At 31.8% G+C, this 23,211-nt stretch overlaps 1 protein-coding gene across 4 annotated transcripts in view; it reads left to right on the top strand.

The window, feature by feature from the left end:
- prkag3b (protein kinase, AMP-activated, gamma 3b non-catalytic subunit) overlaps positions 1-23,211 on the top strand; it is a 43,286-nt gene that overhangs the window by 5,161 nt on the left and 14,914 nt on the right. For all 4 annotated transcript variants that reach the window (XR_006838562.1, XM_046347395.1, XM_046347306.1 and 1 more), the window contains exons 5-11: positions 566-624; positions 1,308-1,353; positions 2,466-2,520; positions 2,701-2,827; positions 3,013-3,178; positions 3,927-3,964; positions 4,074-4,220. Coding sequence is in view for 3 of the 4 variants with exons in the window: in XM_046347395.1 (XP_046203351.1) it covers positions 566-624; positions 1,308-1,353; positions 2,466-2,520; positions 2,701-2,827; positions 3,013-3,178; positions 3,927-3,964; positions 4,074-4,220 (638 nt within the window). In the remaining variant the exon portion in view is untranslated. The remainder of the gene's footprint in view (positions 1-565; positions 625-1,307; positions 1,354-2,465; positions 2,521-2,700; positions 2,828-3,012; positions 3,179-3,926; positions 3,965-4,073; positions 4,221-23,211) is intronic.

The following is a 23,211-nucleotide window of genomic DNA, read 5'->3' as shown; positions in this document are numbered from 1 at the left end:
GTGTCGTCTGGGACAGAATCCTATAATCCCCTGCACCCTTTCTGTGGTTATTTATACACTGTTGGGAATGTCAACGGGCCTTCATACAGGAGCTCACCAGATGATTGAACCTGTCTGTCTGTCTGTCTGTCTGTCTGTCTGTCTGTCTGTCTGTCTGTCTGTCTGTCTGTCTGTCTGTCTGTCTGTCTGTCTGTCTGTCTGTCTGTCTGTCTGTCTGTCTGTCTGTCTGTCTGTCTGTCTGTCTGTCTGTCTGTCTGTCTGTCTGTCTGTCTGTCTGTCTGTCTGTCTGTCTGTCTGTCTGTCTGTCTGTCTGTCTGTCTGTCTGTCTGTCTGTCTGTCTGTCTGTCTGTCTGTCTGTCTGTCTGTATGTTTGTATGTATGTATGTATGTATGTATGTATGTATGTATGTATGTATGTATGTATGTATGTATGTATGTATGTATGTATGTATGTATGTATGTATGTATGTATGTATGTATGTATGTATGTCTGTCTGTCTGTCTGTCTGTCTACAACATAGTTTAGTCCCATTTAAAGCTTCGTTCTTTCCCTGTATCCTTCCAGGTATGCTGACCATCACAGACTTTATCAACATTCTCCACCGGTATTGGCAGTCTCCTCTGGTGAGTGATCTGTTGTTGTTGGACCTGGCATCCAGATTACTGGAGCTGGAGTACAAAGCAGGAAGCTCATCGTAATGCAGGACCACAGAAGTAGAAGTTATATAGGACCCTGCTAATGTCTCACTAGACACTAGTCTCACAGAGTATACCGCTGTGTTGTATGGTATATATGTGTGTCTCACACGATATACCAGGGCTCTCTAACCCTGTTCCTGGAGAGATACCCTCCTGGAGATTTTAACTCCAAACCTGTCCCTGGAGACATACCCTCCTGTAGGTTTTAACTCCAACCCTGTTCCTGGAGAGAGACCCTCCTGGAGATTTTAACTCCAACCCTGTCCCTGGAGACATACCGTCATGTAGTTTTAAACTCCAACCCTGTTCCTGGAGAGAGACCCTCCTGTAGGTTTTAACTCCAACCCTGTTCCTGGAGAGAGACCCTCCTGTAGGTTTTAACTCCAACCCTGTTTCTGGAGAGAGGCCCTCCTGTAGGTTTAAACTCCAACCCTGTCCCCGGAGAGAGACCCTCCTGTAGGTTTACACTCCAACCTTGTTCCTAGAGAGAGACCCTCCTGTAGGTTTAAACTCCAACCTTGTTCCTGGAGAGAGACCCTCCTGTAGGTTTAAACTCCAACCCTGTCCCTGGAGATATAAACCTCCTGCTGTATACTTGTGTCTTCCAGGTAGAGATCTACGAACTGGAGGAGCACAAGATAGAAGACTGTAGAGGTGACTATAAACCTGTAGAGATGACTATAAACCTGTAGAGGTGACTGTAGAGGTGACTATAAACCTGTAGAGGTGACTATAAACCTGTAGAGGTGACTATAAACCTGTAGAGATGACTATAAACCTGTAGAGGTGACTATAAACCAGTAGAGGTGACTATAAACCTGTAGAGGTGACTATAAACCTGTAGAGGTGACTATAAACCTGTAGAGGTGACTATAAACCTGTAGAGGTGACTATAAACCTGTAGAGGTGACTATAAACCTGTAGAGGTGACTGTAGAGGTGACTATAAACCTGTAGAGGTGACTATAATCCTGTAGAGGTGACTATAAACCTGTAGAGGTGACTGTAGAGGTGACTATAAACCTGAAGAGGTGACTATAAACCTGTAGAGGTGACTATAAACCTGTAGAGGTGACTGTAGAGGTGACTATAAACCTGTAGAGGTGACTATAAACCTGTAGAGGTGACTATAAACCTGTAGAGGTGACTATATACCTGTAGAGGTGACTGTAGAGGTGACTATAAACCTGTAGAGGTGACTATAAACCTGTAGAGGTGACTATAAACCTGTAGAGGTGACTGTAGAGGTGACTATAAACCTGTAGAGGTGACTGTAGAGATGACTGTAGAGGTGACTATAAACCTGTAGAGGTGACTAAAAACCTGTGGAGGTGACTATAATCCTGTGGAGGTGACTACAAACCTGTATAGGTGACTATAAACCTGTAGAGATGACTGTAGACCTGTAGAGGTGACTATAAACCTGTAGAGATGACTGTAGAGGTGACTATAAACCTGTAGAGATGACTGTAGAGGTGACTATAAACCTGTAGAGATGACTGTAGAGGTGACTATAAACCTGTAGAGATGACTGTAGAGGTGACTATAAACCTGTAGAGGTGACTGTAGACCTGTAGAGGTGACTGTTAACCTGTAGCTACCTAGAAATAGATGGCACAATGGAATCCCCTTGGGGTTTTGGTCTAGGTATCCATAAACCACTTTGAAACAATTGCTGTAATATAAAGAAGGCTTTATGAAATACATTTGATTGATTCAAAGTCTTGTTTACATTCTCTCTCTCTGTGTGTTTTCTCCATGATCCAGAGGAATTACTGAAGTACTCCAACCATACTCTGATCAGTATCACACCTGACTCCAGGTAACTAGCAGTGCCTTACCTTCTCTAGCCCCTAGTCCAACCATACTCTGATCAGTATCACACCTGACTCCAGGTAACTAGCAGCCGTACCTTCTCTAGCCCCTAGTCCCCACATTTCTTTGTGTCGTCTCGCCAACTCCTAAGCCGTTGTCAGGACAACCCGTCTCTTGTTCTCTACAGCCTTTTTGACGCCATCTATTCTCTGCTGAAGTATAAGATCCATCGGCTGCCTGTGATCGACCCAGAGTCTGGCAACGTCCTGCACATCCTCACCCACAAACGCATCCTCAAGTTCCTGCATATATTTGTGAGAACCTCTTTTCACATTAGCCTATCTGATAAACAACATGTAATGATTCTGGACACTTGATAGCCTGGTCCCAGATCTGTTGTTTGACATATCTTTGGGACCATATAGGAGTTGACCAGACATCTCAAACTGATCTGGGACCAGGCTAGAAGCCTTTTTCTGACGCCATTCTTTCCTCCCAGGGCACCATGATCCCGAAGCCTCGGTACCTCCAGAAGAGGATTGAGGAGGTGGACATCGGAACATTTAAACAGATCGCTACTGTCCGGGAGACGGACACGGTGTACGACGCCCTGGCCATCTTCGTACAGCGGAGGGTTTCCGCTCTGCCAGTGGTCAATGAGGAGGGTATGTGTCAGGTTTCACCTCAGTGATGAAAACACCTTTAACATTTATTTCCAATAACATTTAGGAAAATTAGAGCTATTTTGTTTTACGATGCCAAATGCTAGGGTTAGCCCTTTAGCTTTAGTTTGAACACTTAATGCTAGGGTTAGCCCTTTAGCTTTAGTTTGAACACTTAATGCTAGGGTTAGCCCTTTAGCTTTAGTTTGAACACTTAATGCTAGGATTAGCCCTTTAGCTTTAGTTTGAACACTTAATGCTAGGTTTAGCCCTTTAGCCCTAGTTCAAATTCCTAATGCTAGGGTTAGCCATTTAGCCCTAGTTTAAATGCCTAATACTAGCGTTAGCCCTTTAGCCCTAGTTTAAATGCCTAATGCTAGCGTTAGCCCTTTAGCCCTAGTTTAAATGCCTAATGCTAGCGTTAGCCCTTTAGCCCTAGTTTAAATGCCTAATGCTAGCATTAGCCCTTTAGCCCTAGTTTAAATGCCTAATGCTAGCGTTAGCCCTTTAGCCCTAGTTTAAATGCCTAATGCTAGCGTTAGCCCTTTAGCCCTAGTTTAAATGCCTAATGCTAGCGTTAGCCCTTTAGCCCTAGTTTAAATGCCTAATACTAGCGTTAGCCCTTTAGCCCTAGTTTAAATGCCTAATGCTAGCGTTAGCCCTTTAGCCCTAGTTTAAATGCCTAATGCTAGCGTTAGCCCTTTAGCCCTAGTTTGAACGCCAGCCTGATCTGTATGTCTTCTGTTTTCAGGGAAAATCAAGGCCCTGTACTCCAGGTTTGATGTGATTGTAAGTGGCACCATGTCAATAACTCTGCATTGAGAAGGAAAACAGCATGCAAATGATTCACATGGGAAATGTTCCTTGGATTTGCCCCCCCCCCCCTGTGTTGCTGTAGAATCTGGCCGCTCAGAAGAACTACAATAACCTGAACATGACCATGCAGGAAGCGATCAGTAGCAGGGCCTGCTGTGTGGACGGGGTGCTGAAGTGTTACCCTCACGAGACTCTGGAGACTATCATCGATCGTATTGCTAAGGCAGAGGTAAAGACTACTTTTTTTATATTTAGTGTGGTACTTTCCTGAAGTTGTTTCCCTGCTGGTTGTGGTGTACTGTCCCCGCTGTGTCCCTCCTGTCACAGTCCTGTATAGCATAGTAGAGTACAGTAGTAGAGCATAGTAGAGTACAGTAGTAGAGCATAGTAGAGTACAGTAGTAGAGCATAGTAGAGTACAGTAGTATAGTATAGTATAGTATAGTATAGTATAGTAGTATAGTATAGTATAGTAGTACAGTATAGTACAGTAGTAGAGCATAGTAGAGTACAGTAGTAGAGCATAGTATAGTACAGTAGTATAGTATAGTATAGTATAGTAGTATAGTATAGTATAGTATAGTAGTACAGTAGTAGTACAGTAGTAGAGCATAGTAGAGTACAGTAGTAGAGCATAGTAGAGTACAGTAGTAGAGCATAGTAGAGTACAGTAGTATAGTATAGTATAGTATAGTATAGTAGTATAGTATAGTATAGTAGTACAGTATAGTACAGTAGTAGAGCATAGTAGAGTACAGTAGTAGAGCATAGTATAGTACAGTAGTATAGTATAGTATAGTATAGTAGTATAGTATAGTATAGTATAGTAGTACAGTATAGTACAGTAGTAGAGCATAGTAGAGTACAGTAGTAGAGCATAGTAGAGTACAGTAGTAGAGCATAGTAGAGTACAGTAGTAGAGCATATTAGAGTACAGTAGTATAGTATAGTATAGTATAGTAGTATAGTATAGTATAGTAGTATAGTATAGTACAGTAGTAGAGCATAGTAGAGTACAGTAGTATAGTATAGTATAGTATAGTATAGTAGTACAGTATAGTACAGTAGTAGAGCATAGTAGAGTACAGTAGTATAGTATAGTAGTATAGTATAGTATAGTAGTACCGTATAGTACAGTAGTAAAGCATAGTAGAGTACAGTAGTAGAGTATAGTATAGTAGTACAGTATAGTACAGTAGTAGAGCATATTAGAGTACATTAGTAGAATATAGTATAGTATAGTAGTATAGTATAGTATAGTAGTACAGTATAGTACAGTAGTATAGCATAGTAGAGTACAGTAGTATAGTATAGTATAATATAGTATAGTAGTATATTATAGTATAGTAGCACAGTATAGTACAGTAGTAGAGCATAGTAGAGTACAGTAGTATAGTATAGTAGTATAGTATAGTATAGTAGTACAGTATAGTACAGTAGTAAAGCATAGCAGAGTACAGTAGTAGAGTATAGTATAGTAGTACAGTATAGTACAGTAGTAGAGCATAGTAGAGTACATTAGTAGAATATAGTATAGTATAGTAGTATAGTATAGTAGTACAGTATAGTACAGTAGTAGAGCATAGTAGAGTACAGTAGTATAGTATAGTATAATATAGTATAGTATAGTAGTATATTATAGTATAGTAGTACAGTTTAGTACAGTAGTAGAGCATAGTAGAGTACAGTAGTATAGTATAGTATAGTAGTACAGTATAGTACAGTGGTAGAGCATAGTAGAGTACAGTAGTATAGTATAGTATAGTAGTACAGTATAGTACAGTAGTATATTATAGTACAGTAGTATAGTATAGTACAGTAGTAGAACATAGTAGAGTACAGTAGTAGGGTATAGTAGAGTAGTACAGTATAGTACAGTAGTATAGCATAGTAGAGTACAGTAGTATAGTATAGTAGTACAGTATAGTACAGTAGTATAGCATAGTAGAGTACAGTAGTCTAGTATAGTATAGTAGTACAGTATAGTACAGTAGTAGAGCATAGTAGAGTACAGGAGTATAGTATAGTATAGTAGTACAGTAGAGTACAGTAGTAGAGCATAGTAAAGTACAGTAGTAGAGTATAGTATAGTAGTACAGTATAGTACAGTAGTATAGCATAGTAGAGTACAGTAGTAGAGTATAGTATAGTAGTACAGTATAGTACAGTATTATAGCATAGTAGAGTACAGTAGTAGAGCATAGTAGAGTACAGTAGTAGAGTATAGTATAGTAGTACAGTATAGTACAGTAGAATAGCATAGTAGAGTACAGTAGTAGAGCATAGTAGAGTACAGTAGTAGAGTATAGTAGTATAGCATAGTACAGTAGTATATTATAGTACAGTAGTATAGTATAGTATAGTAGTACAGTATAGTACAGTAGTATAGCATAGTAGAGTACAGTAGTAGAGTATAGTATAGTAGTATAGTCTAGTACAGTAGTAGAGTATAGTATAGTAGTATAGTCTAGTACAGTAGTATAGTATAGTACAGTCGTATAATATAGTACAGTAGTATATTATAGTACAGTAGTATATTATAGTACAGTAGTATAGTCTAGTACAGTAGTATAATATATAGTAGAGTAGTATAGCATAGTACAGTAGTATAGTCTAGTACAGTAGTATAGTATAGTACAGTAGTATAGTCTAGTACAGTAGTATAGTATAGTACAGTAGTATAATATAGTACAGTAGTATAGACTAGTACAGTAGTATAATATATAGTACAGTAGTATATTATAGTACAGTAGTATAGCATAGTAGAGTACAGTAGTATAGTATAGTATAGTATAGTAAAGTAGTGCATTATAGTACAGTAGTATAGCATAGTACAGTAGTATATTATAGTACAGTAGTATAGTCTAGTACAGTAGTATAATATATAGTACAGTAGTATATTATAGTACAGTAGTATAGCATAGTAGAGTACAGTAGTATAGTATAGTAGTACAGTATAGTACAGTAGTATAGCATAGTACAGTAGTATATTATAGTACAGTAGTATAGTATAGTAGTATAGCACAGTAGTATAGCATAGTATAGTACAGCAGGATAGTATATCACAGCAGTATAGTACATTAGTATATTATAGTACAGTAGTATAGTATAGTACCGTAGTATAGTACAGTAGTATAGTATAGTACCGTAGTATAGTACAGTATAGTACAGTAGTAGAGCATAGCAGAGTACAGTAGTAGAGTATAGTATAGTAGTACAGTATAGTACAGTGGTAGAGCATAGTAGAGTACATTAGCAGAATATAGTATAGTATAGTAGTAGAGTATAGTATAGTATAGTAGTACAGTATAGTACAGTAGTAGAGCATAGTAGAGTACAGTAGTATAGTATAGTATAGTATTATATTATAGTAGTACAGTTTAGTACAGTAGTAGAGCATAGTAGAGTACAGTAGTATAGTATAGTATAGTAGTACAGTATAGTACAGTAGTAGAGCATAGTAGAGTACAGTAGTATAGTATAGTATAGTATAGTATAGTATACTAGCACAGTATAGTACAGTAGTATATTATAGTACAGTAGTATAGTATAGTACAGTAGTAGAGCATAGTAGAGTACAGTAGTAGGGTATAGTAGAGTAGTACAGTATAGTACAGTAGTATAGCATAGTAGAGTACAGTAGTATAGTATAGTAGTACAGTATAGTAGTACAGTATAGTACAGTAGTAGAGCATAGTAGAGTACAGTAGTAGGGTATAGTAGAGTAGTACAGTATAGTACAGTAGTAGAGCATAGTAGAGTACAGGAGTATAGTATAGCATAGTAGTACAGTAGAGTACAGTAGTAGAGCATAGTAAAGTACAGTAGTAGAGTATAGTATAGTAGTACAGTATAGTACAGTAGTATAGCATAGTAGAGTACAGTAGTAGAGTATAGTATAGTAGTACAGTATAGTACAGTAGTATAGCATAGTAGAGTACAGTAGTAGAGCATAGTAGAGTACAGTAGTAGAGTATAGTATAGTAGTACAGTATAGTACAGTAGTATAGCATAGTAGAGTACAGTAGTAGAGCATAGTAGAGTACAGTGGTAGAGTATTGTAGTATAGCATAGTACAGTAGTATATTATAGTACAGTAGTATAGCATAATAGAGTACAGTAGTAGAGTATAGTATAGTAGTACAGTATAGTACAGTAGTATAGCATAGTAGAGTACAGTAGTAGAGTATAGTATAGTAGTATAGTCTAGTATAGTAGTAGAGTATAGTATAGTAGTATAGTCTAGTACAGTAGTATAGTATAGTACAGTAGTATAATATAGTACAGTAGTATATTATAGTACAGTAGTATATTATAGTACAGTAGTATAGTCAAGTACAGTAGTATAATATATAGTACAGTAGTATAGTATAGTATAGTAGTATAGTATAGTTCTGTAGTATAGTGTAGTACAGTAGTATAGTCTAGCACAGTAGTATAGTATAGTACTGTAGTATAGTGTAGTACAGTAATATAGTCTAGTACAGTAGTATAGTATAGTACAGTAGTATATTATAGTACAGTAGTATATTATAATACAGTAGTATAGTCTAGTACAGTAGTATAATATATAGTACAGTAGTATAGTCTCGTACAGTAGTATAATATAGTACAGTAGTATAGTCTCGTACAGTAGTATAATATATAGTACAGTAGTATAGTCTCATACAGTAGTATAATATATAGTACAGTAGTATAGTCTCGTACAGTAGTATAATATAGTACAGTAGTATAGTCTCGTACAGTAGTATAATATAGTACAGTAGTATAGTCTCGTACAGTAGTATAATATAGTACAGTAGTATAGTCTCGTTCAGTAGTATAATATAGTACAGTAGTATAGTCTCGTACAGTAGTATAATATATAGTACAGTAGTATAGTCTCGTACAGTAGTATAATATATAGTACAGTAGTATAGTCTCGTACAGTAGTATAATATAGTACAGTAGTATAGTCTCGTACAGTAGTATAATATAGTACAGTAGTATAGTCTCATACAGTAGTATAATATAGTACAGTAGTATAGTCTCGTACAGTAGTATAATATAGTACAGTAGTATAGTCTCGTACAGTAGTATAATATATAGTACAGTAGTATAGTCTCGTACAGTAGTATAATATATAGTACAGTAGTATAGTCTCGTACAGTAGTATAATATAGTACAGTAGTATAGTCTCGTACAGTAGTATAATATAGTACAGTAGTATAGTCTCATACAGTAGTATAATATAGTACAGTAGTATAGTCTCGTACAGTAGTATAATATAGTACAGTAGTATAGTCTCGTACAGTAGTATAATATAGTACAGTAGTATAGTCTCGTACAGTAGTATAATATAGTACAGTAGTATAGTCTCGTACAGTAGTACAATATAGTACAGTAGTATAGTCTCGTACAGTAGTATAATATAGTACAGTAGTATAGTCTCGTACAGTAGTATAATATAGTACAGTAGTATAATATATAGTACAGTAGTATAGTCTCGTACAGTAGTATAATATAGTACAGTAGTATAGTCTCGTACAGTAGTATAATATAGTACAGTAGTATAATATATAGTACAGTAGTATAGTCTCGTACAGTAGTATAATATAGTACAGTAGTATAGTCTCGTACAGTAGTATAATATAGTACAGTAGTATAATATATAGTACAGTAGTATAGTCTCGTACAGTAGTATAATATAGTACAGTAGTATATTATAGTACAGTAGTATATTATAGTACAGTAGTATAGTCTAGTACAGTAGTATAATATATAGTACAGTAGTATAGTCTCGTACAGTAGTATAATATAGTACAGTAGTATAGTATAGTACAGTAGTATAATATAGTACAGTAGTATATTATAGTACAGTAGTATAGTCTCGTACAGTAGTATAATATAGTACAGTAGTATAGTCTCGTACAGTAGTATAATATAGTACAGTAGTATAGTCTCGTACAGTAGTATAATATAGTACAGTAGTATAATATAGTACAGTAGTATAGTCTCGTACAGTAGTATAATATAGTACAGTAATATAGTCTCGTACAGTAGTATAATATAGTACAGTAGTATAATATAGTACAGTAGTATAATATAGTACAGTAGTATAGTCTCGTACAGTAGTATAATATAGTACAGTAGTATAGTCTCGTACAGTAGTATAATATATAGTACAGTAGTATAATATAGTACAGTAGTATAATATAGTACAGTAGTATAGTCTCGTACAGTAGTACAGTACAGTACGGTAGTATATTATAGTACAGTAGTATAGTATAGTAGTATAGTATAGTTCTGTAGTATAGTGTAGTACAGTAGTATAGTCTAGCACAGTAGTATAGTATAGTACTGTAGTATGGTGTAGTACAGTAATATAGTCTAGTACAGTAGTATAGTATAGTACAGTAGTATAGTATAGTACAGTAGTATATTATAGTACAGTAGTATATTATAATACAGTAGTATAGTCTAGTACAGTAGTATAATATATAGTACAGTAGTATAGTCTCGTACAGTAGTATAATATAGTACAGTAGTATAGTCTCGTACAGTAGTATAATATATAGTACAGTAGTATAGTCTCGTACAGTAGTATAATATATAGTACAGTAGTATAGTCTCGTACAGTAGTATAATATAGTACAGTAGTATAGTCTCGTACAGTAGTATAATATAGTACAGTAGTATAGTCTCGTACAGTAGTATAATATAGTACAGTAGTATAGTCTCGTACAGTAGTATAATATAGTACAGTAGTATAGTCTCGTACAGTAGTATAATATAGTACAGTAGTATAGTCTCGTACAGTAGTATAATATAGTACAGTAGTATAGTCTCGTACAGTAGTATAATATAGTACAGTAGTATAGTCTCGTACAGTAGTATAATATAGTACAGTAGTATAATATATAGTACAGTAGTATAGTCTAGTACAGTAGTATAATATAGTACAGTAGTATAGTCTAGTACAGTAGTATAATATAGTACAGTAGTATAATATATAGTACAGTAGTATAGTCTCGTACAGTAGTATAATATAGTACAGTAGTATAGTCTCGTACAGTAATATAATATAGTACAGTAGTATAGTCTCGTACAGTAGTATAATATAGTACAGTAGTATAATATATAGTACAGTAGTATAGTCTCGTACAGTAGTATAATATAGTACAGTAGTATAGTCTCGTACAGTAGTATAATATAGTACAGTAGTATAATATATAGTACAGTAGTATAGTCTCGTACAGTAGTATAATATATAGTACAGTAGTATAGTCTCGTACAGTAGTATAATATAGTACAGTAGTATAATATATAGTACAGTAGTATAGTCTCGTACAGTAGTATAATATAGTACAGTAGTATATTATAGTACAGTAGTATATTATAGTACAGTAGTATAGTCTAGTACAGTAGTATAATATATAGTACAGTAGTATAGTCTCGTACAGTAGTACAATATAGTACAGTAGTATAGTATAGTACAGTAGTATATTATAGTACAGTAGTATATTATAGTACAGTAGTATAGTCTCGTACAGTAGTATAATATAGTACAGTAGTATAGTCTCGTACAGTAGTATAATATAGTACAGTAGTATAGTCTCGTACAGTAGTATAATATAGTACAGTAGTATAATATAGTACAGTAGTATAGTCTCGTACAGTAGTATAATATAGTACAGTAGTATAGTCTCGTACAGTAGTATAATATAGTACAGTAGTATAATATAGTACAGTAGTATAGTCTCGTACAGTAGTATAATATAGTACAGTAGTATAGTCTCGTACAGTAGTATAATATATAGTACAGTAGTATAATATAGTACAGTAGTATAATATAGTACAGTAGTATAATATAGTTCAGTAGTATAGTCTCGTACAGTAGTATAATATAGTACAGTAGTATAGTCTAGTACAGTCGTATAATATAGTACAGTAGTATAATATAGTACAGTAGTATAATATAGTACAGTAGTATAATATATAGTACAGTAGTATAGTCTCGTACAGTAGTATAATATAGTACAGTAGTATAATATAGTACAGTAGTATAGTCTCGTACAGTAGTATAATATATAGTACAGTAGTATAATATATAGTACAGTAGTATAATATAGTACAGTAGTATAATATAGTACAGTAGTATAATATAGTACAGTAGTATAGTCTCGTACAGTAGTATAATATAGTACAGTAGTATAGTCTAGTACAGTAGTATAATATATAGTACAGTAGTATAATATAGTACAGTAGTATAATATAGTACAGTAGTATAATATAGTACAGTAGTATAGTCTCGTACAGTAGTATAATATAGTACAGTAGTATAGTCTAGTACAGTAGTATAATATAGTACAGTAGTATAATATAGTACAGTAGTATAATATATAGTACAGTAGTATAGTCTTGTACAGTAGTATAATATAGTACAGTAGTATAATATATAGTACAGTAGTATAATATAGTACAGTAGTATAATATAGTACAGTAGTATAATATATAGTACAGTAGTATAATATAGTACAGTAGTATAATATATAGTACAGTAGTATAATATAGTACAGTAGTATAATATAGTACAGTAGTATAGTCTAGTACAGTAGTATAATATAGTACAGTAGTATAATATAGTACAGTAGAATAATATATAGTACAGTAGTATAATATAGTACAGTAGTATAATATAGTACAGTAGTATAGTCTCGTACAGTAGTATAATATAGTACAGTAGTATAGTCTCGTACAGTAGTATAATATATAGTACAGTAGTATAATATAGTACAGTAGTATAATATAGTACAGTAGTATAATATAGTACAGTAGTATAGTCTCATACAGTAGTATAATATAGTACAGTAGTATAGTCTAGTACAGTAGTATTATATAGTACAGTAGTATAATATAGTACAGTAGTATAATATATAGTACAGTAGTATAGTCTCGTACAGTAGTATAATATATAGTACAGTAGTATAATATAGTACAGTAGTATAATATAGTACAGTAGTATAATATAGTACAGTAGTATAATATATAGTACAGTAGTATAATATAGTACAGTAGTATAATATATAGTACAGTAGTATAATATAGTACAGTAGTATAATATAGTACAGTAGTATAATATAGTACAGTAGTATAATATATAGTACAGTAGTATAATATAGTACAGTAGTATAATATAGTACAGTAGTATAATATAGTACAGTAGTATAGTATAGTACAGTAGTATAATATATAGTACAGTAGTATAATATAGTACAGTAGTATAATATAGTACAGTAGTATAGTCTCGTACAGTAGTATAATATAGTACAGTAGTATAGTCTCGTACAGTAGTATAATATAGTACAGTAGTATAATATAGTACAGTAGTATAATATAGTACAGTAGTATAGTCTCATACAGTAGTATAATATAGTACAGTAGTATAGTCTCGTACAGTAGTATAATATATAGTACAGTAGTATAATATAGTACAGTAGTATAATATAGTACAGTAGTATAATATAGTACAGTAGTATAGTCTCGTACAGTAGTATAATATAGTACAGTAGTATAATATAGTACAGTAGTATAATATATAGTACAGTAGTATAATATAGTACAGTAGTATAATATAGTACAGTAGTATAATATAGTACAGTAGTATAGTCCAGTACAGTAGTATAATATAGTACAGTAGTATAATATAGTACAGTAGTATAGTCTAGTACAGTAGTATAGTCTAGTACAGTAGTATAATATAGTACAGTAGTATAATATAGTACAGTAGTATAGTATAGTACAGTAGTATAATATATAGTACAGTAGTATAATATAGTACAGTAGTATAATATAGTACAGTAGTATAATATAGTACAGTAGTATAGTCTCGTACAGTAGTATAATATAGTACAGTAGTATAGTCTCGTACAGTAGTATAATATAGTACAGTAGTATAGTCTCGTACAGTAGTATAATATATAGTACAGTAGTATAATATAGTACAGTAGTATAATATAGTACAGTAGTATAATATAGTACAGTAGTATAGTCTCGTACAGTAGTATAATATAGTACAGTAGTATAGTCTAGTACAGTAGTATAATATAGTACAGTAGTATAATACAGTACAGTAGTATAATATATAGTACAGTAGTATAGTCTCGTACAGTAGTATAATATATAGTACAGTAGTATAATATAGTACAGTAGTATAATATAGTATAGTACAGTAGTATAATATAGTACAGTAGTATAATATATAGTACAGTAGTATAATATAGTACAGTAGTATAATATATAGTACAGTAGTATAATATAGTACAGTAGTATAATATAGTACAGTAGTATAATATATAGTACAGTAGTATAATATAGTACAGTAGTATAATATATAGTACAGTAGTATAATATAGTACAGTAGTATAATATAGTACAGTAGTATAATATATAGTACAGTAGTATAATATAGTACAGTAGTATAGTATAGTACAGTAGTATAATATAGTACAGTAGTATAGTATAGTACAGTAGTATAATATATAGTACAGTAGTATAATATAGTACAGTAGTATAATATAGTACAGTAGTATAGTAGTAGAGTACAGTACAGTAGTATAATATAGTACAGTAGTATAGTACAGTAGTATAGCATAGTAGTACAGTAGTATAATATAGTACAGTAGTATAGTCTAGTACAGTAGTATAATATAGTACAGTAGTATAGTCTCGTACAGTAGTATAATATAGTACAGTAGTATAGTATAGTACAGTAGTATAGTATAGTACAGTAGTATAATATAGTACAGTAGTATAATATATAGTACAGTAGTATAGTAGTACAGTAGTATAATATAGTACAGTAGTATAGTATAGTACAGTAGTATAGCATAGTAGAGTATAGTAGTATATAGTATAGTAGTATAGTATAGTACAGTAGTATAATATAGTACAGTAGTATAGTATAGTACAGTAGTATAATATAGTACAGTAGTATAATATAGTACAGTAGTATAATATAGTACAGTAGTATAATATAGTACAGTAGTATAGTCTAGTACAGTAGTATAATATAGTACAGTAGTATAATAGTACAGTAGTATAGTCTAGTACAGTAGTATAATATAGTACAGTAGTATAGTATAGTACAGTAGTATAGTATAGTACAGTAGTATAATATAGTACAGTAGTATAGTATAGTACAGTAGTATAATATAGTACAGTAGTATATAGTACAGTAGTACAGTAGTATAGTACATAGTATAGTATAGTATAGTATAGTATAGTACAGTAGTATATTATAGTACAGTAGTATAGCATAGTACAGTAGTATATTATAGTACAGTAGTATAGTCTAGTACAGTAGTATAATATATAGTACAGTAGTATATTAGAGTACAGTAGTATAGCATAGTAGAGTACAGTAGTATAGTATAGTAGTACAGTATAGTACAGTAGTATAGCATAGTACAGTAGTATATTATAGTACAGTAGTATAGTATAGTAGTATAGCACAGTAGTATAGCATAGTATAGTACAGCAGGATAGTATATCACAGCAGTATAGTACATTAGTATATTATAGTACAGTAGTATAGTATAGTACCGTAGTATAGTACAGTAGTATAGTATAGTACCGTAGTATAGTACAGTATAGTACAGTAGTAGAGCATAGCAGAGTACAGTAGTAGAGTATAGTATAGTAGTACAGTATAGTACAGTGGTAGAGCATAGTAGAGTACATTAGCAGAATATAGTATAGTATAGTAGTAGAGTATAGTATAGTATAGTAGTACAGTATAGTACAGTAGTAGAGCATAGTAGAGTACAGTAGTATAGTATAGTATAGTATTATATTATAGTAGTACAGTTTAGTACAGTAGTAGAGCATAGTAGAGTACAGTAGTATAGTATAGTATAGTAGTACAGTATAGTACAGTAGTAGAGCATAGTAGAGTACAGTAGTATAGTATAGTATAGTATAGTAGCACAGTATAGTACAGTAGTATAGTATAGTACAGTAGTAGAGCATAGTAGAGTACAGTAGTAGGGTATAGTAGAGTAGTACAGTATAGTACAGTAGTATAGCATAGTAGAGTACAGTAGTATAGTATAGTAGTACAGTATAGTAGTACAGTATAGTACAGTAGTATAGCATAGTAGAGTACAGTAGTAGAGCATAGTAGAGTACAGTAGTAGAGTATAGTATAGTATAGTAGTACAGTATAGTACAGTAGTAGAGCATAGTAGAGTACAGTAGTATAGTATAGTATAGTATAGTAGCACAGTATAGTACAGTAGTATATTATAGTACAGTAGTATAGTATAGTACAGTAGTAGAGCATAGTAGAGTACAGTAGTAGGGTATAGTAGAGTAGTACAGTATAGTACAGTAGTATAGCATAGTAGAGTACAGTAGTATAGTATAGTAGTACAGTATAGTAGTACAGTATAGTACAGTAGTAGAGCATAGTAGAGTACAGTAGTAGGGTATAGTAGAGTAGTACAGTATAGTACAGTAGTAGAGCATAGTAGAGTACAGGAGTATAGTATAGCATAGTAGTACAGTAGAGTACAGTAGTAGAGCATAGTAAAGTACAGTAGTAGAGTATAGTATAGTAGTACAGTATAGTACAGTAGTATAGCATAGTAGAGTACAGTAGTAGAGTATAGTATAGTAGTACAGTATAGTACAGTAGTATAGCATAGTAGAGTACAGTAGTAGAGCATAGTAGAGTACAGTGGTAGAGTATTGTAATATAGCATAGTACAGTAGTATATTATAGTACAGTAGTATAGCATAATAGAGTACAGTAGTAGAGTATAGTATAGTAGTACAGTATAGTACAGTAGTATAGCATAGTAGAGTACAGTAGTAGAGTATAGTATAGTAGTATAGTCTAGTATAGTAGTAGAGTATAGTATAGTAGTATAATATAGTACAGTAGTATATTATAGTACAGTAGTATATTATAGTACAGTAGTATAGTCTAGTACAGTAGTATAATATATAGTACAGTAGTATAGTATAGTATAGTAGTATAGTATAGTTCTGTAGTATAGTGTAGTACAGTAGTATAGTCTAGCGCAGTAGTATAGTATAGTACTGTAGTATAGTGTAGTACAGTAATATAGTCTAGTACAGTAGTATAGTATAGTACAGTAGTATAGTATAGTACAGTAGTATATTATAGTACAGTAGTATATTATAATACAGTAGTATAGTCTAGTACAGTAGTATAATATATAGTACAGTAGTATAGTCTCGTACAGTAGTATAATATAGTACAGTAGTATAGTCTCATACAGTAGTATAATATATAGTACAGTAGTATAGTCTCGTACAGTAGTATAATATATAGTACAGTAGTATAGTCTCGTACAGTAGTATAATATAGTCAGTAGTATAGTCTCGTACAGTAGTATAATATAGTACAGTGGTATAGTCTCGTACAGTAGTATAATATAGTACAGTAGTATAGTCTCGTACAGTAGTATAATATAGTACAGTAGTATAGTCTCGTACAGTAGTATAATATATAGTACAGTAGTATAGTCTCGTACAGTAGTATAATATATAGTACAGTAGTATAGTCCTACAGTAGTATAATATAGTACAGTAGTATAGTCTCGTACAGTAGTATAATATAGTACAGTAGTATAGTCTCATACAGTAGTATAATATAGTACAGTAGTATAGTCTCCTACAGTAGTATAATATAGTACAGTAGTATAGTCTCGTACAGTAGTATAATATATAGTACAGTAGTATAGTCTCGTACAGTAGTATAATATATAGTACAGTAGTATAGTCTCCAGTAGTATAGTCTCGTACAGTAGTATAATATAGTACAGTAGTATAGTCTCGTACAGTAGTATAATATAGTACAGTAGTATAGTCTCATACAGTAGTATAATATAGTACAGTAGTATAGTCTCGTACAGTAGTATAATATAGTACAGTAGTATAGTCTCGTAGTAGTATAATATAGTCCTATAGTCCAGGTATAATATAGTACAGTAGTATAGTCTCTACAGTAGTATAATATAGTACAGTAGTATAGTCTCGTACAGTAGTATAATATAGTACAGTAGTATAGTCTCGTACAGTAGTATAATATAGTACAGTAGTATAATATATAGTACAGTAGTATAGTCTCTACAGTAGTATAATATAGTACAGTAGTATAGTCTCGTACAGTAGTATAATATAGTACAGTAGTATAATATATAGTACAGTAGTATAGTCTCCCAGTACAGTAGTATAATATAGTACAGTAGTATAGTCTCGTACAGTAGTATAATATAGTACAGTAGTATAATATATAGTACAGTAGTATAGTCTCGTACAGTAGTATAATATAGTACAGTAGTATAGTCTCATACAGTAGTATAATATATAGTACAGTAGTATAGTCTCGTACAGTAGTATAATATATAGTACAGTAGTATAGTCTCGTACAGTAGTATAATATAGTACAGTGGTATAGTCTCGTACAGTAGTATAATATAGTACAGTAGTATAGTCTCGTACAGTAGTATAATATAGTACAGTAGTATAGTCTCCTCTTAGTATAATATATAGTACAGTAGTATAGTCTCGTACAGTAGTATAATATATAGTACAGTAGTATAGTCTCGTACAGTAGTATAATATAGTACAGTAGTATAGTCTCTACAGTAGTATAATATAGTACAGTAGTATAGTCTCATACAGTAGTATAATATAGTACAGTAGTATAGTCTCGTACAGTAGTATAATATATAGTACAGTAGTATAGTCTCGTACAGTAGTATAATATATAGTACAGTAGTATAGTCTCGTACAGTAGTATAATATATAGTACAGTAGTATAGTCTCGTACAGTAGTATAATATAGTACAGTAGTATAGTCTCGTACAGTAGTATAATATAGTACAGTAGTATAGTCTCCTCCCATACAGTACTATAATATAGTACAGTAGTATAGTCTCGTCAGTAGTATAATATAGTACAGTAGTATAGTCTCGTACAGTAGTATAATATAGTACAGTAGTATAGTCTCCCTGTACAGTAGTATAATATAGTACAGTAGTATAGTCTCGTACAGTAGTATAATATAGTACAGTAGTATAGTCTCGTACAGTAGTATAATATAGTACAGTAGTATAGTCTCGTCAGTAGTATAATATAGTACAGTAGTATAATATATAGTACAGTAGTATAGTCTCCAGTAGTATAATATAGTACAGTAGTATAGTCTCGTACAGTAGTATAATATAGTACAGTAGTATAATATATAGTACAGTAGTATAGTCTCGTACAGTAGTATAATATAGTACAGTAGTATAGTCTCGTACAGTAGTATAATATAGTACAGTAGTATAATATATAGTACAGTAGTATAGTCTCGTACAGTAGTATAATATAGTACAGTAGTATATTATAGTACAGTAGTATATTATAGTACAGTAGTATAGTCTAGTACAGTAGTATAATATATAGTTCAGTAGTATAGTCTCGTACAGTAGTATAATATAGTACAGTAGTATAGTATAGTACAGTAGTATATTATAGTACAGTAGTATAGTCTCGTACAGTAGTATAATATAGTACAGTAGTATAGTCTCGTACAGTAGTATAATATAGTACAGTAGTATAGTCTCGTACAGTAGTATAATATAGTACAGTAGTATAATATAGTACAGTAGTATAGTCTCGTACAGTAGTATAATATAGTACAGTAGTATAGTCTCGTACAGTAGTATAATATAGTACAGTAGTATAATATAGTACAGTAGTATAATATAGTACAGTAGTATGGTCTCGTACAGTAGTATAATATAGTACAGTAGTATAGTCTCGTACAGTAGTATAATATATAGTACAGTAGTATAGTCTCGTACAGTAGTATAATATAGTACAGTAGTATAGTCTCGTACAGTAGTATAATATAGTACAGTAGTATAATATATAGTACAGTAGTATAGTCTCGTACAGTAGTATAATATAGTACAGTAGTATAGTCTCGTACAGTAGTATAATATAGTACAGTAGTATAGTCTCGTACAGTAGTATAATATAGTACAGTAGTATAGTCTCGTACAGTAGTATAATATAGTACAGTAGTATAATATATAGTACAGTAGTATAGTCTCATACAGTAGTATAATATAGTACAGTAGTATAGTCTCGTACAGTAGTATAATATAGTACAGTAGTATAATATATAGTACAGTAGTATAGTCTCGTACAGTAGTATAATATAGTACAGTAGTATAGTCTCGTACAGTAGTATAATATAGTACAGTAGTATAATATATAGTACAGTAGTATAGTCTCGTACAGTAGTATAATATAGTACAGTAGTATATTATAGTACAGTAGTATATTATAGTACAGTAGTATAGTCTAGTACAGTAGTATAATATATAGTACAGTAGTATAGTCTCGTACAGTAGTACAATATAGTACAGTAGTATAGTATAGTACAGTAGTATATTATAGTACAATAGTATAGTCTCGTACAGTAGTATAATATAGTACAGTAGTATAGTCTCGTACAGTAGTATAATATAGTACAGTAGTATAATATAGTACAGTAGTATAGTCTCGTACAGTAGTATAATATAGTACAGTAGTATAGTCTCTTACAGTAGTATAATATAGTACAGTAGTATAATATAGTACAGTAGTATAATATAGTACAGTAGTATAGTCTCGTACAGTAGTATAATATAGTACAGTAGTATAATATAGTACAGTAGTATAATATAGTACAGTAGTATAGTCTCATACAGTAGTATAATATAGTACAGTAGTATAGTCTCGTACAGTAGTATAATATAGTACAGTAGTATAATATAGTACAGTAGTATAATATAGTACAGTAGTATAGTCTCGTACAGTAGTATAATATAGTACAGTAGTATAGTCTCGTACAGTAGTATAATATATAGTACAGTAGTATAATATAGTACAGTAGTATAATATAGTACAGTAGTATAATATAGTACAGTAGTATAGTCTCGCACAGTAGTATAATATAGTACAGTAGTATATTATAGTACAGTAGTATATTATAGTACAGTAGTATAGTCTAGTACAGTAGTATAATATATAGTACAGTAGTATAGTATAGTATAGTAGTATAGTATAGTTCTGTAGTATAGTGTAGTACAGTAGTATAGTCTAGCGCAGTAGTATAGTATAGTACTGTAGTATAGTGTAGTACAGTAATATAGTCTAGTACAGTAGTATAGTATAGTACAGTAGTATAGTATAGTACAGTAGTATATTATAGTACAGTAGTATATTATAATACAGTAGTATAGTCTAGTACAGTAGTATAATATATAGTACAGTAGTATAGTCTCGTACAGTAGTATAATATAGTACAGTAGTATAGTCTCATACAGTAGTATAATATATAGTACAGTAGTATAGTCTCGTACAGTAGTATAATATATAGTACAGTAGTATAGTCTCGTACAGTAGTATAATATAGTACAGTAGTATAGTCTCGTACAGTAGTATAATATAGTACAGTGGTATAGTCTCGTACAGTAGTATAATATAGTACAGTAGTATAGTCTCGTACAGTAGTATAATATAGTACAGTAGTATAGTCTCGTACAGTAGTATAATATATAGTACAGTAGTATAGTCTCGTACAGTAGTATAATATATAGTACAGTAGTATAGTCTCGTACAGTAGTATAATATAGTACAGTAGTATAGTCTCGTACAGTAGTATAATATAGTACAGTAGTATAGTCTCATACAGTAGTATAATATAGTACAGTAGTATAGTCTCGTACAGTAGTATAATATATAGTACAGTAGTATAGTCTCGTACAGTAGTATAATATATAGTACAGTAGTATAGTCTCGTACAGTAGTATAATATATAGTACAGTAGTATAGTCTCGTACAGTAGTATAATATAGTACAGTAGTATAGTCTCGTACAGTAGTATAATATAGTACAGTAGTATAGTCTCATACAGTAGTATAATATAGTACAGTAGTATAGTCTCGTACAGTAGTATAATATAGTACAGTAGTATAGTCTCGTACAGTAGTATAATATAGTACAGTAGTATAGTCTCGTACAGTAGTATAATATAGTACAGTAGTATAGTCTCGTACAGTAGTATAATATAGTACAGTAGTATAGTCTCGTACAGTAGTATAATATAGTACAGTAGTATAGTCTCGTACAGTAGTATAATATAGTACAGTAGTATAATATATAGTACAGTAGTATAGTCTCGTACAGTAGTATAATATAGTACAGTAGTATAGTCTCGTACAGTAGTATAATATAGTACAGTAGTATAATATATAGTACAGTAGTATAGTCTCGTACAGTAGTATAATATAGTACAGTAGTATAGTCTCGTACAGTAGTATAATATAGTACAGTAGTATAATATATAGTACAGTAGTATAGTCTCGTACAGTAGTATAATATAGTACAGTAGTATAGTCTCATACAGTAGTATAATATATAGTACAGTAGTATAGTCTCGTACAGTAGTATAATATATAGTACAGTAGTATAGTCTCGTACAGTAGTATAATATAGTACAGTAGTATAGTCTCGTACAGTAGTATAATATAGTACAGTGGTATAGTCTCGTACAGTAGTATAATATAGTACAGTAGTATAGTCTCGTACAGTAGTATAATATAGTACAGTAGTATAGTCTCGTACAGTAGTATAATATATAGTACAGTAGTATAGTCTCGTACAGTAGTATAATATATAGTACAGTAGTATAGTCTCGTACAGTAGTATAATATAGTACAGTAGTATAGTCTCGTACAGTAGTATAATATAGTACAGTAGTATAGTCTCATACAGTAGTATAATATAGTACAGTAGTATAGTCTCGTACAGTAGTATAATATATAGTACAGTAGTATAGTCTCGTACAGTAGTATAATATATAGTACAGTAGTATAGTCTCGTACAGTAGTATAATATATAGTACAGTAGTATAGTCTCGTACAGTAGTATAATATAGTACAGTAGTATAGTCTCGTACAGTAGTATAATATAGTACAGTAGTATAGTCTCATACAGTACTATAATATAGTACAGTAGTATAGTCTCGTACAGTAGTATAATATAGTACAGTAGTATAGTCTCGTACAGTAGTATAATATAGTACAGTAGTATAGTCTCGTACAGTAGTATAATATAGTACAGTAGTATAGTCTCGTACAGTAGTATAATATAGTACAGTAGTATAGTCTC

Source organism: Oncorhynchus gorbuscha, linkage group LG01 (assembly GCF_021184085.1).
Source record: "Oncorhynchus gorbuscha isolate QuinsamMale2020 ecotype Even-year linkage group LG01, OgorEven_v1.0, whole genome shotgun sequence".
Taxonomy (NCBI): domain Eukaryota; kingdom Metazoa; phylum Chordata; class Actinopteri; order Salmoniformes; family Salmonidae; genus Oncorhynchus; species Oncorhynchus gorbuscha.
The sequence above is the reverse complement of the archived record's forward strand: the minus strand, read 5'-3'. Positions and strand labels throughout refer to the sequence as shown.